The sequence below is a fragment of the Uloborus diversus genome, chromosome 5, assembly GCF_026930045.1.
Source record: "Uloborus diversus isolate 005 chromosome 5, Udiv.v.3.1, whole genome shotgun sequence".
In the NCBI taxonomy this organism is placed as follows: Eukaryota; Metazoa; Arthropoda; class Arachnida; order Araneae; family Uloboridae; genus Uloborus; species Uloborus diversus.
In genome coordinates this window covers 9003289-9025249 of record NC_072735.1, presented here as the reverse complement: position 1 = coordinate 9025249, position 21961 = coordinate 9003289, and the positions used below count along the sequence as shown (strand labels likewise).

At 34.8% G+C, this 21961-nt stretch overlaps 1 protein-coding gene across 2 annotated transcripts in view; it reads left to right on the top strand.

Moving 5' to 3' along the window:
* Window positions 1-896: 896 nt before the first annotated feature.
* The window catches only part of LOC129221977 (uncharacterized), a 266809-nt gene continuing 245744 nt past the window's right edge, over window positions 897-21961 (top strand). The window contains exons 1-2 of one of the 2 annotated variants that reach the window (XM_054856385.1): window positions 897-1029; window positions 10427-10544. In XM_054856385.1, coding sequence (XP_054712360.1) covers window positions 10434-10544 — 111 coding nt within the window. In that variant the 5' untranslated portion in view covers window positions 897-1029; window positions 10427-10433. The remainder of the gene's footprint in view (window positions 1030-10426; window positions 10545-21961) is intronic. The other variant, XM_054856386.1, reaches the window with a different exon arrangement.

Here is a 21961-nt window from a genome sequence, read left to right as displayed (position 1 = left end):
AGGAATACGACTTTTCACTTTTTATGGATCGTATATCGCGAAAACTTCTTGGAAGTGAATCTATTAAGCACTGAAACTAGTTAAAGAAATCAGACAGAAGTGACCTTATGAGCGATTAATATATTACAACCTGACCACATATCCGATAAGACACAACATAGAATTCCTATTCAGTGAGCCGGGGCTTTAGAAAAGTGACCTTATAAGCGGGGTGACCTTATAAGCGAGTGACCTTATATCGAGGTCTGACTGTATATATATAATAAACACACAATACAAAAAAAAAAAAAACAAAAACAAAAACCCACAAAAATGGATCCCCCCCCCCAAAAAAAAAGAGAAACAAAAACGCAAGTGACTGAATTATTTGAAGATGAAGGATTTCTAAACAATTAGAGGAAGCGTATACCGCATTGCTAACAGTGAATTCAGAAAGTGTATTTTCAACTGTAGGAAAGATGAGCACAAAATGAGTTCCCGATTTAGAGACAATTCAATAGATGCCTTATGTTTCTCTATTATTATTTTTTTATTACGAAATTTGTCCCTTCATTTTATATTTGTTTACAATACGTTTTCATAAATAATACAGTTTTTGTACAAAATTATGAAATGTGGCTACGAAAGAAAATGTTTTCCAGCAATTTTTGAGAAATTTCAACTACCGGTATTCCGGTATCACGTTTTTAAAATACCGAATACAAGTATTGATTTTTTGGTCCGGTATTGCAATCCCTATTTTAAATATTCTTAAATTTTAGCGTTCGAGATGTTACTGCTTTTTATCAAAATTGACTCAGTTAATACTCACGTCATAAATATGAATAGATAAATTTTCTTTTCTTGAATAAGAACTTGCTGAGATAGAACACTTGAAGATAAAACTATAAAAGTGACAGGAATCTTACGAATTTGCAGGTGTTTTGTTATCGTCATTTAGCATATGTTTGAATTCCCTGGTAGCAAAGATTTTTCTCTGAAATTGCTTGCCGGTGAGTTTTCAATGCATTAGGGCTGATTTCTTTTTAGGTAAGTTTTGTGACATTAATTTGCTTTTAAGAGATTAGCCGCGAAAAATTTATTTTAATTGTTGTGTGTTTATGATGCAAAACTAAATTTCTCATGTAAAAGAAAAAAAAATGTATTTACGCATCTTGCAGATTTGCGTTCTGGAAGCTTTAATGAATAATGAGTAATAGTTTCATAAGAAATGACGAGATTTTAATTTTGGTTGAAAGAAATTGCTATTTCTTGACCGCATCGTTGCAGTTTTACAGATGAATTTTCTTGAATTTGTAGCGAAGAACAACATATTTAACGCCCAACGTTCGAATAAAACAAAAAGATGTTATCAATTTCGAATAATCGAGAAATACAAAATGAGCTTTTCATTTAAAGGGGAAAAAGGGGGGGGGGGGAGGGGTCTTGCGAAGAGAATGCAAATGTATGAGTATACTTGAGTTTCGCTCTAGTTAAAGCTCTAGATTAGCAGTCGCCAGTCGCCCACGGGCGACCATTTTATTGAAAATGGCTACCAAAAAATTAAACCTTAGTAGCCAAAAGTGGCGATCGTATATTTCTTTATTTGTTAAAAATCGTATTGTATATCGTGCTACGATAACACACTTCCAATCCTGAATTCAGCGTATCAGCCGATATCCACCTTTCCAACGCAATTCAGAACGAAGACCTTTAAGAACATTTATGTGTCTTAAGGACATTGTCTAGAGCGTCAGCTCTAGTCCATGGAGATCTTTACTTAGGACAATTTTTAGGTGCTGAATACAAAGTTTTCAATGATCTCGAAACAAGAAATTTGAGTGAACCGGGAAGCCAATGTGATTCTGTACATTTAAAAATAATGTATGAATTTTTGAAAATTTTATTAGAATGGCATTAGTTACTGAAGAACTTAATTGTAATTCTGATTTATTCAACAAAAAAAAAAAAAAAATAAAAAATAAAAAAAAAAATAAATAAATAAATAAATATATAATTTGAATTTCGACATCTTGAATTCAAATTATGTTTTTCGCAATCACGAGTGTGTGTGTGTGTGTGTAGGCGTGTGCGTTTATGTGTGTGTGTGGGGTATGTGTGTTTGTGTGTAGGGGAGCATGTGTATGTGTGTAGGCATGTGTGTTTGTGTCTGTGTGCAGGCATGAGTGTATTGGTAGTTGTGTGTTGGCGTGTGTGTATGTGTAGGTGTCTATGTATGCGTGTGTGTATATATGTTTGAGTGTGTGTTTCTGTATGTGTGTGTAGGTGTATGTATGTGTGTGTATGTGTTTGTGTGTGTGTACGTGCGTGTATGTACGCGTATAAGTGTAGGATATTGACGCAACCTGGAGACGGCTTTCGCTATAGGAGCAGCATCGTGAGGAGCCGGTCGACGGTGCTGCTGCAGAGGGTGCTGGTGGGAAAATAAAATGATAGCTCATCAAAACGGTCAAACGAAAGCAATAAGCAATCGTGATTGCTCAAAAAAGTTTCTAAACGTGTTTTATAACCAGAACTTGGTTCCTACTAAGTGCAGAAGTCCTATAGTCCACACAACTTGTTTTTCTGCGTAAATAGCCTGAATCTTTCCTTAAACGCTCAAATTTGCATACCATTGAAAATAAGTGCTGGATCTCAGCTCCCGTAAGCTCTTATTCCAATTAAGCTACACACATGTGGAGGGCTTTTCGGGCTCTTCGTTCTTCTTTTTTGCACTGATGAAGGGGCTTGCATTTGACAACTGTTTGCTGAGTTTTTAACTCTATTTTAATACTTTATTTGTACTTTATACACTTTGTGTCGTTTTACTTACACATATTTATTTGCGTCCATTTTTGCTTTCGGGGCTTAACCGCAAAGATTTTCGAACGAATAATATTTTAGAGCAATTTTTACTGCAAAATTGTTACTAAAATGCGTTCCTTATAGCGAATTTCTGAAGTGGTACTGTAATTTAATTAGTCTTTTCTTTGGTTTTTGAATAAATATTCTTAATTTCTTAAATTTTGTTACGTTCGTTTCTTTTTTTCTTTCTTTGTTATTTTAGAAAATGCTATCTAGGAGTTTTGACTATTAGGAGTTTTCGCTAAGTCATTGAGATATTTTCCGTAGTCATTATGATTTTTTTCGTCGTAAAATTAAAATAATTCGACTGATTTTTCAGTTATTATTAATTTTTAAATTTTCTGACATTCATTTTTTTCTTTCTTTCTTTTTGTGCAATTTTACCTTAGGGTTTTTCTTATTCGTAATGCTTTTTACTTAGCTCTTTGAATTTTCTATCAGTTGTTATTAATTTTTACTTATGCTTAAGGTTTTATAAATTTTTACGTATTAAAGAAATCCTTTAGTTATTCCACAGATTCAGTTAATTAATCAAATTAAATGCTGCTTTATTCGACACTTTTATGCAATCATTTCCCTCCTCAGTCATTAGAGTCTTTTAGTGTCATCTTTGAATTTTCCTTTTAGGTACAATACTTTCGTTTGACATCAGGACTCTTTTTTAAATAACTGGATTTTTCACTTACAACTAACCCTTCTCAAGTGTAACTCACCGAGTAGAATACAGTTTTACACATCGATGTAACATTTTAAAATTATTAAACCTAATTAATTTTTTTTTATCGGCAATAAACACTTTTAAAATGGTGAAATTCACCACTAAATTCGGTTATTTTGATAGTAGAGAATCAAACAGGTTCTTTTAGTTTGAATTTTAATTAGTAGGGTCAGATGGGGTGGAATGGGTATAAAAACAGGCATTTTTGAAATGATTGAATTTGATATCCAACAATTAAAAAATCTTAACTGAGTTTTTACATTTCAACAATACACTTCACATATCCATAGTTATTATTACTGAAATAATTTTATTATTTAGTGAAAAAGCTATTATTTCAAAGTTTATATCCATTCCACCACATGGGGGGGGGGTGAAATGGGTAGTATTGTTTTAAATTAAATTTCAGAGTGAAAACATGAATTTATTTATAATTTTTTCACAAAAATATATTAGTATAAGGGTAAAAATCTATTAGTCTGTAATTTCCCGGCAATTAAAGGTATAATGGACACGATTATTGAGGATTGTCTGACTTAGGTTTTGATGATCTCTTCTTCAATCTCCATTTTCACTTTATTGGGGAAGGTAAAAAAATTTGCCATCAAAGACTTCTTAAGAATTTTTACAACATAAGAACAAGTCTATAAAGGTTCTAGAACTTGAGTAATAAAATACTTTTTAAATTTCTTAACACTGTATTCAACTAGCACCCAATCTTCTGTACTTCAACATAAGCTTAGTGGAATATGAGTTTCATCAGACTGATTTTCAATTTATTTAGTCTGCTCTGACGTTGTCTAGTAGTTGTATGGCGGTAGGCAAATGATAATTTCACTATCGATAGCATGCTTTAAAGTTTCATAGGTCAGCTGGCTTGCATGTCTTTTCAGATGCCTTGCGAAAAGTTTGAACCATTCTTTAAAGATTTTGTCTTCCATCCAACCAGATTTAGTGCAACCATAAGCAACTCCATAACATAAGGATTTCAGAATATAAAACTTTTGATAAAATGAACAACTTACTCCAGAGAATAACTTTTAATGAGATAAAATGTTAATTTCACAGCCTATGTCAATAAGTCTAATATTATATATCCATTCCACCCCACTTAAATTTTTTTAAACATATTTCTTAGAATGTATGGAATTTTTCTTTTCTGATTTTTTTTACTTGACAAAGGAGACTTCCTTTAATGAAAATAACAGCAGTAGAATGCTATCTAAATACAAACAAAATTCTGAAAACAATGTTTTAACGATATCAATTAGTTTTGATTTTCTTTACTAATAATAAAGCTGAAAGTCTCTCTGTCTGGATCTCAGTCTGTCTGTCAGGATCTCTGTGACGCGCATAGCGCCTAGACCGTTCAGCCGATTTTCATGAAATTTAGCAGGAAGTTAGTTTGTAGCATGGGAGTGTGCTCCTCGAAGCGATTTTTCGAAAATTCGATATGGTTCTTTTTCTATTCCAATTTTAAGAACAAAATTATCATAAGATGGACGAGTAAATTACGAAATTATCATAACGTGGAACCGTAACATGGGCACAAGCCAATTGGCAAGATACGAAATTATCATAACGTGGAACCGTAACATGGGTACAAGCCAATTGGCGAGAAAATTCACCATACATTATTTGTAAATATACAGACGAACCAAAAGACCTTTTAACTTTTCCATTACGGGCAAAGCCGTGCGGGTACCACTAGTACAATATAACTTACAAGACTGCCACGCAACTGACTGCTTCCATTCAGTTTTTTCTTGAATCAAGATAAAGTCAAACTATTGTAAATAACACAAGTTTTTTTAATTTTTTTGAAAAATTATTTTTCTTTTCTGTAACTCGAAAGATTAATAAACTATCCATTCCACCCCACCTGACCCTACTAAAATTCAAGTAATATCAAACGAAATCATTTGTCATTCTTTGTTCATGAAAGTAAAAGGTAGTTAGATAATCCTTGAAGGGTATTTTCAGCAAGTTACCGAGGGCTAAGGCAGAAATACATGAAATACACCGCAAGCTCAGTCAATTCCAGTCGAGGACTGCAGTTTCGTGCTTATTAGCACTGATCAGCCCGGCATAGGACTGACTGAGCTGGAGGTGGAAAACCTCTTAAGGAAGCCAAGAGTGCCAAACAAACTGGTAGCTAATGTAGAATTAGCACTGACCAGACGAGTGACCGAAGCAATGGTTCGGTTCAACTCGCATATTGTAGGCAAGGCAGGATTCAGTAAATTACCACCCTATAGCCAGGGCTAAGGCAGAAATACATGAAATACACCGCTCAGTCAATTCCAGCCGAGGACTGCAGTTTCGTGCTTATTAGCACACCATGAAGGGGTTGATCATGACTAACGATTACTTTCAGAAAAATCCCGAAGACACATCAACTGAAATTTGTTTTCTTGTTAAGAAATATTTTTTTCTCGAATTTTTAATCTTTATTTGAACTTTTACTGTTAAAATATAAAATAAAAGAATATATTCCACCCTTCAATATCAAAATAACTCAATATTTTGGATTGAATTTCACTCAATTCAAAAGTGTTATTGCCGATACAAATGAAAGGATTCAATATTATTAAATGTATGCAACATTTTATTCCGATTGGGATCGGTGAGTGACACTTTGGTGACACTTACTATTGTAGTTCTTCGGCGGATTTTTCATTGAACTGAACAATTAAATTATTATTATTATTATATTCAGTTTTTATGGCTTTTAATGTTTTTTTGGTAGGAATTTCTTTCTTAGTTATTAGGATTTTTTCTTATCATTAGTGCTTTTTACTTAGTCACTAGAGCTTTTTAGAAATCAGTAGTACCTTTCCCACATTCATTAGAATTTGTTCAAAATTCACAAGCATTCTACTTTAGTTAGTTTTTTTTAGCAAGTTTCTATTTTCCCGCTTTTCTGTTGAACCCTTAGTGCCTGGCACTTAGTGCCTGGCTTAGATGCCTGGGCACGTGTCCATTTTACCCATTTACGAAATCGATGACGGGCTTCTCACGGTAGCAAAGCAATCTAATCCGAGCAATATTTTAATTTCATTATCGGTCATAAAAAATACCTCATTAGTTAAACATAGATAACATATTCGGTAGCTTAATTATACACATTGTCTCTAAAAAACAGCGCTTTAAGTCACGTGATACAACGAGTCAACTTGTAGCTTGTAGAATATGCGACGGAAATCCATGCGGAACCGCAACAAAATTGCAAATATATCTTTTTGCACGCATATTGGCTTGCATATACAAATCAATGCAGGGCAGTAAGAAAGGCACTATCGAATTGATTTTAATGAGCATTGTTAAAATTACATTAATGATACCCTCATAATGGCAGCTAACATGAAATATCGCAAGACACGTGCCATCTTTTCGACGTTGATGATGATTCGTCAAGTTTGATCAATTCAAACTTGCTGAAGTTACATTAATTAGTGTCTTAATCTGCATTGACTCAGTTTGTAAACATCCTTTTTACTTCATTTTACAAAAAAGGAAGTATTGTATTCGCGAAAAAAATTTCACTCAAAAATCGACCTTAATTTACATTTTACTCACCCCCGAATGAATATTGAGTTTTTTTTTTTCGACTCGACCACACATGGATAAGTGCCTAAGAACTTATAGACACGCGAAATATCCATAATGATGATTCCCGAGTTAATTACAGCGAATTTTCTCGTGACGTCCGTATGTACGTATGTGCGTATGTGTGTATGTATCTCGCATAACACAAAAACGGTATGTCCTAGAAAGTTGAAATTTGGTACGTAGACTCCTAGTGCGGTCTAGTTGTGCACCTTCTCTTTTGGTTGCATTCGGATGTTCCAAAGGGGGTCTTTTGCCCCTTTTTAGGGGGAAATCGTTGTTAATTTCGATGTAAACTCAAGTGGTGATATAATTTGTCAGACACTTGACGATATATCGCCAGTCTTTTGGTTGCCAAGTTTTGTCACCAACTTGGCGACAAATTTGTCGATTTTTTTTCTTTAAAATCTGATTTCAATTTGGCCACTGTTGGTGATATTTAGAGAGTAAACTATTGAATCACATTAAAATTGCCAGTAATGGGGAAATGACATTAAATTGGAGTAAAAGGAAGTCGTGTGATGCACACATCAGCTCAGCTCTTAGCTTTAGTAGCTCTTTTGTCGATACGTTTTGCAAGCAAATATGGAATAGAAATTCTGAAAGACCTCTTTGGAGAAGGCAAGTACAGCCGGATCCCGACTTACGCGAGGGATGCGTTCCAAGATCCTTCGCGCAAGTCGAAATTTCGCGTTGTGGAACAATGCATGTTTAGAAATATTTTCTAAGCATACCCAATTATTTCAGACATGTGTTAGCACCCATCAAATTGTTTCAAAAGATTTCTTAACTATATATTCCCGTTTCCTTTATAAAGAACTGACTTTTAACTTCATTTTAGAAAAAGCGTTTCCACAAATTATTGTTATGAAGCACAAAATCAATGATCGATTAGAGACATGAAATAAAACAGTACGGTACTTATATTAAGTACATAACTGCATTATAATACCACTGAACAGCAGATATTGCAAACTTAATTATATTTTTTTAAATGACGAAGATGATAATTTATGCAGTGTGTGAACGCCCCTCTTTCTGGCTTCTTTAAGCCACAATGAAAGAGCAGCTTCCATTTTCATGATGCTTGTATTTTGCTTGGACACTATTCTGCGAGCTTCAGTATTAAAACTAAGTTCTGAACGTCTACGGATTTCCTTATCATGAATTTTAATTGTACGTATCGAAGATTCACTCATAAAAAAATTGTCATGCTACCTTCGAAATAATTTTTAATTGTTCAAGCATATCGAGAATCTTGATCTTTTCTTTAATGGCCAGAAACTTTTTCTTTTTCTTTCCATTTTCGCCAACTTTAGATGAAAAAGCGCATTCGGGAGCCATTCTATTTTATCAACGTTCATATGGAAGATTAAAAAAAAGGGGGGGGGGGAGGATCGGAGCGGTTATTTGTATAAACTAGAGCAAAGCGTCGTTTAAACTACTACAGTGTGTGAACTACTGCTTTCAATGATGCTAAAGGAATGAAAGTTCATTCACAAAACTAATATTTAATGTCAACGAAGTCTATTCTAACGCTTCGCCCCTCCTTTAAGAAAAATTTCATGTTGCAACCGAGCAATTTGTGTCCGCAATAAAAAAATTCATTGCTCATGAAAAACTCGCGTTATAGCCATTTCGCGTTTAGTAGGATCGCGCTGTAGCGGGATCCGACTGTACTGATTCAAAAAGATATTTTTTAAATGCCGGAACAGACAGAAAATGTATGTTAGCTTAGACATGGGGAACAGTTAAAAACAAAACTTATTTTGAAGACAATGGAACTTTTACAACCTTTTTGTGAAGGAAATATTGTCAAGTAACACATTTAATTAATTATTCATTTTTCAGTTACTTTTTCCGTATTTTAATTTTATTTTTGGATACTAGCTTGAATTCTATTATTAAGAAAGATTTCCTTTATTGACAGTTCTCGATGAACACTTCCAAAAAAGGTTCCTTTTGATGTGTGCATTTGCCTGTTCGTCTAATTTATGGAGAAAAAGCACTTAAATATAAGTTAAGAAAACAAATATTTTTGAGAAGGAATTTACCACTGAAAAGTGTTGAGTGAGATATATTTATAAGAGAACTTACTTCTCTGCAATTTTTCTAGTTCTTAACCGATGTAATAAGTCAATTTTTAAAACGAAAGATAATCGCCATCGGAATTTTTTTTCAAAGAACATAACAGTTTTAAAAGATAATAAATGTAGTAAAGTACGAATGACGTTACTAAAACATCCTTTTTAACGCATTAAACCTGATTAAACTCCAAGTAACACATTTTTTTTTGAGCAATCATGATTGGTTATTGCTTTTATTTGACTGTTTTGATGTGCTATCATTTTATTTTCCCGCCAGCACCCTCTACCAGCACCACCGCCGGCCGGCCTCACGATGCTGCGCCTCTAGCGAAAACCGTCTCCAGGTTGCGTCGATATCCTACACTTACACGCATACATACACGCACGTACACACACACATACATACGCCTACACACACATACACACACACACGCATACATACAGACACCTACACACAACTACCCATACACTCATGCCTGCACACAGACACAAACACATATGCCTACACTTACATACACATTCCCCCCCCCCAACACACAAACACTCATACACACAACTACCCACACACTCATACCTGCACACAGACACAAACACACACGCCTACATACACACACACACACACTCGTGATTGCGAAAAACATAATTTGAATTTTAGATGTCAAAATTCAAATTAATTTTTATTTTTTCTTTTTTTACAAGGTTTGACAAAATAAAATGAGAGCATCACATCAATCACGGTTTTTTCTTTTTTCCCCTCAGTTTCTACGTGTTGTTCTTAAAAAATAAACAGCAAATTATAATGGTACTAATTTTGAATTGAATAGATTAAAGAATAAATAACTAAAGGAAAGAAAAAAAGGCACATTTTCAGTTAGAAAAATAAAATATAATAAAATCGCAATTCTTTAAAAATGTGCAATTTCTCGTTCTAGGCACGTAGCAGCCTTAGAAAAGTATTTTCGTTTCCTTTCTGCTGTTAGTATTTATTTTTTATCATCTAAAGAGCAAATTCACCAACGTTTAACACTGCTAAAAAATGAAAAGAAAAAAAAAAAGTTATTACATCCTTACTCACGATCAGCTGATTAAATATGCAGAATGATTTTTTTTTTCATTTTCATATTAATCAAACTATCTTCTATTACTTAAACATGGTTTTCTCTTCCAGGTTAATCATGGCCAACTTTGTATTGCCTTTCTTAATGCCCATGCTCTTGGGCAGAACAATTGACTTGAGAACGTATACCGTTGGAGGCAATATTTATGATGATGCTGATTACGTGGAAGTAAGTAAAACTTACACAGCGTTTACTACAAAAACGAAACAATGTTTGACATAGAAACTATTTTAAATTTGAAAGAGAATGTCTATTCTCTACTTCAAATAGTTTCAAAATGATTTTACACAAAAGCTGTCTAGAGAGTACCCTATTTTAAATACTAGATATTTTATGATAGCGACCAACAGGCCATATTCCACCTAAAACCATCTGCTTTATTTCTGAGATTAAATATTTTTACTTTCTTTTACAAAAAAGGAAGTATTGTATTCGCGAAAAAAAATTCACTCAAAACTCGGCCATAATTTCCATTTTGATCACCCCCGAATGAATGTTAAGTTTTTTTTTTCAACACGAGCACACGCAGAAAATTGCCTAAGAACGTATAGACACTCGAAATATCCATTTAGACATTCCCCGAGTTAATTACAACGACTTTTCTCGTGACGTCTGTATGTACGTATGTATATATGTGCATATGTGCAGATGTACGTATGGTGCATACGTGCGTGTGTATGTCGCATAACTCAAGAACGGTATGTCCTAGAAAGTTGAAATTTGGTACGTAGACTCCTAGTGGGGGTCTAGCTATGCATCTCTCTATTTGGTTGCATTCGGATGTTCCAAAGGGGGTATTTAAAACCTTTTTGGGGGGAAATCATTGTTAATTTCGATGCAAACTCAAGTGGTGTTAAAATTTGGCGGACACTTGGCGATATATCGCCACTCTTTTATTAGTTTGGCGATATATCGCCAAGTTTTGTAGCCGCCAATTTGGCGACAAATTTGGCGATTAATTATTTATTTATTTATTTTTCTTTAAATCTGGTTTCAATTTGGCCACTGTTGGTGATATTTAGAGAGATAACTATTGAATCACGTTACATTTCCAATAATGGGGAAATAACATTAAATTGGTGTAAAGGGTGTCATGTGATGCACATATCAGCTCGTTATATTTAAATTTAGAAGTCTTGCGGTTAGTTCTGTCCCATGCTTTACATGTATTGGAATACATTTAAATAGTAAATTCACATTATAACATATCTGTAACGTTACTAAAATTTTGTACTTATGATGTGTTTACAATTGATTTATTGATTTAGACCTTGTTTAAATATAATTTCGAAATTATTAATTAAAAATCAATTCCGTAAACATAAGTATAGATTTTGAAATCCAAACTATCTTTAAAATAGTTGAAAATAAATGAATGCAAAAGTGTATATGGTTCCCCTCTATATAATCATTGTAAATGTAAGGCGATGGGTATTGGAGAAACTAGGTCACAGCAGCGTGCATGCAGAAGTAAACTTCTAATTCAATTAGAAGAAATGTATCTGTATGACAAAAATTTTGTGTATAAATAACTATGTTATGGTGATTTTTGTAATTTATTGCTGGTACATTCTAAAGCAGACACATCGCATACTGCATCATTCTATTTTTCATAGTTATTTTTTCAAACTACTTTTATTTAAGAAGATTTTAAAAAACAATTTTTGGCAATTTTATGGGAAAAAAAACACTTTTGCAAAATTTATGAAAAAAAAAAAAAAACATTTTTTTTGGAAGATGTATGAAAAAAAAGTGCTAGTGACAAAAACAGCAATTACTAAGCCTTTAAAGATATTTTTTATATTTACATAAGCAAAAGGATTCTGCAAAACATACGCACAAGGTGCGCATTGTAGTTAAAATTGTGGCCTCAAAGAAAAAGACGGGCATGAGAGAGAAAAAATAAGAGTGGGCTAGCTAAACCCTTTTGATTCCCACAAAAGCCTTAGAAAATTGCGAGAAAAAAAAATCGAAGGTTTTCTTTCGTTTTTAAATCGTCTTGTATACATTTTATCATATTCCTTCAAATATATAAAAATGCTTTGATAGTTCATACAATTTACTAAGATATGGTAAGTAATCCAAATAATGCTTCAATTGATCTATTTAGTTTCCTTTATCACATTGTTTTGAATAAAGTATGTGGAGGATACACTTCTGACCAATGTAGCCCCTTGCTATCCTTGATGTCTGATCACAAAAATCATGCTTTTTCTAAAATTTTAATTACCCATCCCGTGAGTAAAATATGTAGCAATAAATTTGGTGCTGTTCAGTTTTCGTTCATTCAGATTGGAAAATCATTGAGATAGTAGGCTAGCAAAATATTAAGACACCAAGGAAGGAAACTCATTTTTTAGCCTACTTTCCCAGTAAAAGTCAGAAAAAGAAAAAAAAGCATGAAAGAAGGCTTAATGCATCTTAAAAATATCCCGAAAAACCAAAAAAAAGTCAAAAATAAATAAAATAATTAAATAAATATCGAAAAATTAAAAATTGGAAAGTAGGGTATTGAGATGGGGAAAAATGTCTGTCGGTCTGTCTGTCTGTCGGTCTGTCTGTCTGTCGGTCTGTCTGTCTGTCCCCCCCTAATAACTTTTGAATGAATAGTCCGATTCGAACAAACTTTTTTTTGTTCGAAAGATCTCGGCAAGGACACCTCATTCCCATATTTCGCTTTTTGGTTTGAACTATTTTTTGTTCAATTTTGAACAGTTCAAAAAAACTTAACATTAGCTCCTACGGGGAAATTCAAGGCAATTCCGAACTGTAAGGCGACTTTGCTTCAAACAAACTTTGTAGGAAGAAGCTTTTGATGAAAAACTTGTATATAAAATATCTTTTTGATTTGAACAATTTTCTGTTCAATTTTGAACAGTTCAAATCCCTTAACATTAGCGCCTACGGAAACTGAAAGTCAATGTAGATTCCGTACTTGAAGGCGGATTTACTTCAAACAAATTTTGTTGGAAATAGCTCTGTACGCCGAACTCCAGACTCCGACTCCGAGAATTTAGGGGCACCTGAATCCGAATCCGACTCCTGTGCCCGACAATTAATCGGACTCCGACTCCCCGACTTCGACTATGACTTCCTAGCTTTGGCAAAAATTTATACACGGACAAATGACTGACTCCGATTCTTGGATATTCGACTCCGACTCTTTCATCCCAAAATTAGATTGACTCCGACTCCGACGCTATGGTTTTAACTGTGAAATAATTATTGTTGATGTGATTTGTTTTTATTTTAACGCTAAAGTTTTTATTTAGGTATTCAGTTTTCGGTGAATAAACTCGAAGTCATTTACGTTTCTACATAAAGATACGCGCAGACGATTTTTTTTTTTTTTTTTTTGACAATGAAAAGTATTTCTTTACGTTGACATTTTATTGTTTTTATTTATCTTGATAAGTGCATTAATTCATTTAAAAAATTATTTTTGGCAACAGGGGAAAAAGAAACGATTTTTTTTTTTGATAGGATGTATTTATTTTAATGAGCTTATTCGGAACTCCAGCGCTCGAATACGCTACCTTGCGGTGATTTATAAAACTGCGTCTGCACCTAAAACATTGCCACGTTGCGCATCACGTGTGTCTGTTGACGTAAACGCGGTCAGTTTGTTCTGAGTAACGCATTCAACATGTCTAAGAACGCCTTCAACAACAGAAATTAATTCGTCCCTTAGTAGTATTCTCGAGCTTCTCAAAATAATGTTAGTTTTCCTTATTTCTTTCAAAAAAGTATTAAATGGTGGAAGCGTAAACAAGAAAACTCTGGATTAACAAAATTGGATAACGTTATACCAGGTAAAATTTTTTATTGTTTTGTATGAATTTGAAAGAATATGGGGGTTTTTTTAATCTTAAATTAATTAAACTTACCATATTTTACAGCAGCATTTAGTTGGAATGGACAGTATGCAAAATATTTTCTTGAATATATTATCGTAGAACAAAATGAATAACCGAGAAAGAATTTACTTTATTCCTTTTATTCTCAGCTGAAAGGTTTCGCCAAATTTGTTTAGGGTTATTAATTTTTAGTATTGTGCGAGCAAAGTAGCCTTGGCGAGATTTCGCGTTTTTAGTTAAACCATTTTTAATTTTTATCATGAGTGGAATAAAATGGTAGTAAGATCACAGAATTCGATAAGTGAAAGGAAATAATGGTCAATCAACTGAAAAGAAAACTACCACCATATATCCGTGAGAATTTTGTTGATGATTTGCATAACATGACACAATTAAATCGTAACTCAGAAATTAGAAAAATCGAAACAGAAAATTTTTAAATGAACCGATTCGGGAATTCGAGAGAAATAACTCAACTACAAATGGAAAAAAAAAAATAAGCGCTAGCCAAGCAAGGCAAAAAAGTATCATCTTCTTTCGATAACAATTTGTAATGTCACATTGAATTTTCTAGCATTAATTGTTGTTCTTGTCAGGCCACAATTATTATTTAGTTTTATCAAGAATTGATAAATATCGAATTCAACATCGTGGAAATAGCTGCTTAGAACTACGAACTACGTAGTTTGCATGAATCTTTGACGTTTAGTAATGCTTCTTGAATTCTCATTTCTTTCTACGTGGGCCAGAATATCCACAAGACTTTGAAAATTAATTTTAAAAGAATAAAGCGAAAAAATCATACGTACGAACAAAAATCACAACACTTTTATCATTTTCTTCGTTACCATGTGCGTTTGTTGTAGTTTTCAATTCCGCCATTAGACAGTGACTTCAGTGCCCCCTATAGTTCGTTGGAGTTGCGAATTAACTTTTATTATTTTTTTTTCGTTTTGAAAACTGTTGAAGAATTTTTTTTAAATGGAAAAAAGTGTATTAGCTGCTTTGTTTAAAAGTTGCTGCTATTTTATTTGTTCGTTTTGTTTTTTTTTCTTTTTTTTACGCATCTAATTTTTTTAGATGAGTGAGGAATATTTTATTCCTAGAAAGTAGCTTAAAATATTGGAAAAATATGTTTGGAACAATTTGCGATTTTAGCTATTTTGAGAACATTGATCAGGTACTAGAAAGTAGTATGGGTATACGGGAAAGTAGGCTCGTCTAGTTCTAGACAGAACTTCTTGTTGTTCATTCAAATATGAAAATCGTTAAGATAGTGAGCTAGAAAAATGTGCAGACACCAAGAAATGAAACTCGATCTTTGTACACTCAGACTGGGAAATCATTGGATAGTAGGCTAGCAAAATATTAAGACACCAAGGAAGGAAACTCACTTTTTGTTCATTCAAATATGAAAATCATTAAGATAGTAAGCTAGAGAAAAATGTTCAGACACCAAGAAATGAAACCCGATATTTGTACACTCAGACTGGAAAATCATTGGATAGTAGGCTAGCAAAATATTAAGACACCAAGGAAGGAAACTCACTTTTTGTTCATTCAAATATGAAAATCATTAAGATAGTAAGCTAGAGAAAAATGTTCAGACACCAAGAAATGAAACTCGATCTTTGTACACTCAGACTGGGAAATCATTGGACAGTAGGCTAGCAAAATAATAAGACACCAAGGAACGAAACTCATTTTTTGTTCAATCAAATATGAAAATCATCAAGATAGTAAGCTAGAAAAATGTTCAGACTCCAAGAAATGAAACACGATTTTGGTACACTCAGACTGGAAAATCATTAAGATAGTAAACTATAAAAATATTAAGATGTCAAGAAATGAACCATCCCATTTTCCTTCACTATACTCCAACCATTGCTACTGTGCCTCTCTGCCTAGAATATCGCCATCCACATCTGAAACCCAAAGCTAGATTAAGATTTATACCCAAAGCTAGATTAAGATTTATAATCTCCAACTGAGCTTTAAAATTAAAATGAAATATGAACAAGAATTTTGAAAACGGCCCTGTTAATAGCAACATCATAAGGAAAAGATCAGCATCAGTATAAAGCGCACGAAAATTAAATCAGACCATCGCATGCCACGAAGCACCAGCAAGGATTAGCTTCCAACAATACCGCGGCCCCTGAGCACAAAGCCCCAGTATCGAGCACACGTCGTAAACGAGCAAGGTATAACAAAACCGAGCAAAATCCGATCTATTAGCCGAAACCTCGGATCAAAGTGCGGTCGGCGGAGTAAGCCGAGATCCTATCTTATGCTAATTAAGCTCCCTATTTCGCTAGAATTCGGAGAGACGCCGCAGTGACCAGAGCCCCGGTTCTTACCTCTCAATGTCCATTCAATTACTGGCACGTTTGTGTTGGCGACTCCTGAGAAAAAGGGGTGGACGGCACATTGAGTCATGTACAGTACTGGTAAAAAAAAATTGCATCACCCTCGCATTTTCACAACAATGGGATTATGTGAGAAGTTTTGTTCTATCGATTAACGATGAATATATGTAAAATTCTGCAAAACTTATGAAATACACATTTAACAGCAGAAATCCGATAATTGTTTACGTAGATCGGGGCTGTTTCCGGGGCAAGGCAAACTGCTGATCCCATGCTCATTTTTCCATTTTTGAACCTGCGTGTGAGTTTAGAGAAAAAAATTACTTAACCCCATGTCAATTAAAGTCTAATGGCAGGATACAGGTTTTTAAATTGTTACTTACCCGTTTTGCCCTATGGTACGCAGCAGAATCGTCCTGGAAAATGACGTTTGGAACTGAAGTAAAGTGATCCTGGATAGTAGGAAGCAATTTCTCCTACAAAACGCCAATATACACCTGAGCGTTTACTGTTCCTTGCACAAAGTGAAGTCCACCAACTACTTGATCAGAAATACATCCCCAAATCATCTGGGATACGGAATGCTTGACTGTGTGTTGAATGCAGTCGGGATGATATTCCTCTCCTTTGCGGCGCTGGTGATGCAATTTTTTTTACCACCACTGTAGTTTTAACCTTTGATAAGCACTATGAAGTCAGATCCGTCATTTTTAAGTTTTCCAGTGGGAGGGGGGGGGGTTTAGGCAAAGGGTGTACACTCAAAGCAAATTTCTTCGAAGAGAGAGAAAAACCACATCCACTTACATGCAAGTGCATTAATTTTTCAAAGCGGGGGCGGGGGGGGGGCAATTGATTGTCCCTGAGTCCCCTAAGTGACGGGTCTGAATGAAGTCTGGATTTGTTTGCTCATGATTACAGTCGGGATTGCATGAACAATAAAATCACCAAAATATGCATGCAAACGTGCACGAAAATTTTCTAAGACATGCAATAAAAATACAAAAACTGTGGTCTAAAAATTTTTAATTCACGCAAACATTGGTAGTTTTTTTTCAGGTCTGAATAAAAACACGAAAATGCCTTTCTATTCCTAAGTTTAAAAAAAAATATTTTTGGCGATAAATTTTAATTTTTGGCGATAATACGAACACAAGAAGTAGTATCATTTAGTATTAGATTTTTTGTGCATACTCTGCTTATGCACAAAAATTAAAAATTCGGAGAGAGAGAGAGAGAGAGATCAATTACCGAACTTAGCATTAAGACAGGAACATTTTTTTGAGCAATCACGATTGCTTATTGTTTTCACTTGACTGTTTTTGGCGTTCCTTTGATTTTTCCCACCGCCACCCTCAGCACCATCACGGTCGACAGGCTCCTCACGATGCTGCACCTCTTGCGAAAACCGTCCCCAGGTTGCATCCACGTCCTACACACACGCGCACACATACACAACTACACACACACACGCACACACAAACACATACACACACACCTACACACACATACACCTACACACACATACACCTACACACACATACACACACACACCTACACACATACACACATAGAAACACATACACACACGCATGCACCCACACATACACACACAAAAACATACACACACACAGCTACCCACACATTCATGCCTGCACACAGACACAAACACATATGCCTACACACACAAAAACATACACACACACAACTACCCACACATTCATGCCTGCACACAGACACAAACACATATGCCTACACACACATACACATACCCCCCCCCCCCCCACACAGATACAAACACACATGCCTACACACACATACACATAATCTGTACACACACACACACACATACCCCCCACACACAAACACACACGCCTACATACACACACTCGTGATTGCGAAAAACATAATTTGAATTCAAGATGTCAAAATTCAAATTTTTTTTTTATAGATTTGCTCATAAATATAATTACTTTGTAAAACATAAAATCAAGTTAACTTTAAAACGTAACATATTTATTTATTAATTTATTAACTTTTGTCATTTGCGTATGATCCCCGGGAGTTTGTTGCCTGATGAGCCTCCGAAACAACCGAGTTTGAACTACATCTTCTAATGATCGGTAGGAAACCGGGAATACGTATATTAGTCGGGAATTAAACCTCGAAGACCATGTTAAAGCAAAGAGGAGGCCATCTGTTTTAATTGCCTCTGCGGTGGTCAGAGTGGGGAATCTGAGAAACGGGGTGGAGCACTCACACTCACTCTCTGGGCACTTGTCTCGCATCGGAGTCAGAGTTAAAATTCGAGTTAATCCAGCTAAATGAAGGAGAGCGGGATGATATGAAAATAAAATTGTTGTCGAGCTTGCTTTTAATTTCCCGATATTTTAAATTTAACCCTCTTACGAACGATAATTCCTTTTTGAATCTGAATAGAGAAGTTACGAGGGATTTAACGAGAATTTTGCGGGGTGGACTTTCGCAATCGCCGACTCCGCATGGATTTCGGGATAATAGGTGTATTGTAAAATTGTTTTACTTGTTAGTCGCGTAGTTAATACAAAACTTAAAATGAAGTTATTTTTAAGTGTAGTTGATGCAATTTTAATGTATTCCTTTGAAGATATTTATTAATGTGCTTGGCTAGAAGCTACTAAAAATTAATTTACATTAATAATTTGGTGGAAAAATCCAAAATGTGCCCCGTTCTTCGATCCAACTGTCACAATCATGTTGAAAACATACTTTCTATAGCAATAAAAAAATAAGAAAACGTGCTGATGTGTGCATCACATGACTTCCTTTTACACCAATTTAATGTTATTTCCCTATTATTGCAATTTTAATGTGATTACCTCTCTAACTCTCTAAATATCACCAACAATGGCCCCATTGAAACCAGATTAAAAAAAAAAAGTTTTAAAAGATCGCCAAATTTGTCGCCAAGTTGGCGACAAAACGGCGACCAAAAGACTGGAGATATATATCGCCAAGTGTCCGCCAAATTGTAACACCACTTGAGTTTGCATCGAAATTAGCAATGAATTTCCCCCAAAAAAGGTGCAAAAGACGCCTTTAGAAACACCCGCATGTAACCAAAAAAGGAGGTGCACAACTAGATCCCACTAGGAGTCTACGTACCAAATTTCAACTTTCTAGGACATACCGTTCTTGAGTTATGCGACATACATACACACATACACACATATATACGTACATACAGACGTCACAAGAAAACTCGTCGTAATTAACGCGGGAAACTTCAAAATGGATGTTTTGGGCGTCTATACGTTCCTAGGCATATATCCACGTGTAGTCGGGTTGAAAACAAAACTCAACACTCATTCGGGGGTGAGCAAAATGGAAATTAAGGCCGATTTTTGAGTGAAATTTTTTTCGCGAATACAATACTTCCTTTTTTGTAAAAGGAAGTAAAAAGATATGATCACACACAGCATCTTTTATAAAATTAAATATTGAAGAGACATTTAAGAAATTCTATTCATAAATTCACGATGAAGCAATTAATTTATGAGGTAGTAAACTAAACACAAACAATTTCCATTTGTAATATTTTATAGCACCCTTTCTCTCTATAAAAACTTGCTGAGTTAAGTAAAATAGAATAAATAACGAAAATTATTTCAACAAGCAATAAGCAAATACCTTAATCGTTTTTGATCTATACTCAAGTTCCAAAATCGATTCCAGTGTCTATACAACTATAAGGACAATCTTAGTTATTTTCTTATACGTTACGAAATTTCAGAATTGATACGCACTGCCGTAGAAAGGTACAAGACAATATCTGTTTTTTGAGTAATCACGATTGCTTATTGTTCTCACTTGACTGTTTTGATGTGCCTATGATTTTATTTTCCCGCCAGCACCCTCTGCAGCATCACCGTCGACCGGCTCCTCACGATGCTGCTCCTCTAGCGAAAGCCGTCTCCAGGTTGCATCCATGTCCTACACACACACACGCATACATACATGCACGTACAAACAAACACCTACATATACATACACCTACACACATACACACACATACATACACCTACACACATACACACATACATAAAACTACACACATATACACACATACATACACCTACACAGATATACAAACACATACACACACACGCATACATACAGACACCTACACATACGCACACACCTACACACAATTACCCACACACTCATTCCTGCACACAGACGCAAACACATATGCCTACACACCACATACACATTCCCCCCCCCCCCCCACCACTGACACTCATACACACAACTACCCGCACACTCATACCTGCACACAGACACAAACACACACGTCTACATACACACACACACTCGTGATTGCGAAAAAACATAATTTGAATTCCAGATGTCAAAATTCAAATTAGTTTTTAATTTTTTTTTTTTGCATTTTTATTATCTATTGTAGCTCTATTGTTTGTACAAGCTTGCTCATATGGTTTTTGCTGAAAACAAAGCACGCAAAAAACGTCAAACTCTAGCATTTCCCAATGGGGTTGTTTCCTTCAGTCAAAAGTGTTACTTTTAGTCACTGAAGTTGATAGAATGAGCAAAAAAGATAACATGGACCCAAAAAAACACTTTCATTTTTCTCACAGTTACCTTTTAATTATGTTTTTAAAATGTCCAATTTTTCAAACAAGGCGTGGTCTTTATGACGCCAAAAATGATGTACTTTGGCGCTACTCCACTAGCGCGCTGAATGTTTACGCTTGCTGTCTACCGCGTTTCCAGGTTATGATGACTCAGAAGCAAATTAAATATTGCACTCTACGCTTGCTATCAACCCAGGAGCGTAACTATGGGGTCTAGCGCCCTTGGCGAACTAAAGAAATTGCGCCCTCTCCTCCAGGGTAGCCCACATAGGAAGTCTCCGGAGGTCATTGTGACCTCCAGTTTTTTTTTTTTTTTTTGGAGGGGGGGGGACCGTTTTGATTAGTAGATTCGACAAATAGCAGGTAGCATTGTAATTTTTTTTCTTATTTTCTTTTTTAGAATTGTTTTCAATGATGCCCAATGTTCCTTCTCAGTAGATGTTATGTAAGTTATGTGTGTCTAGCTCTTTTTCTTGCGAATTTTTTTTAAAGCATTTTTTAAATTCTATGATAAAAAAAAGCACCTTATAAATTTTTTTAAATCAGTTGAAATGCCGCCCCCTTGTCTGCTGCGCCCCTGGCGAGAGCTACTCCTGCCAACCCCTAGTTACACTACTGAATCAACCATCGTTGCCATTACATATGAGTAAAGAAGCGAATTAAATATTGCGCTTTGCGCTAATGGCATCAGGGAATGGCAGTTCTTCATTTATGATGTCACGCGCAGA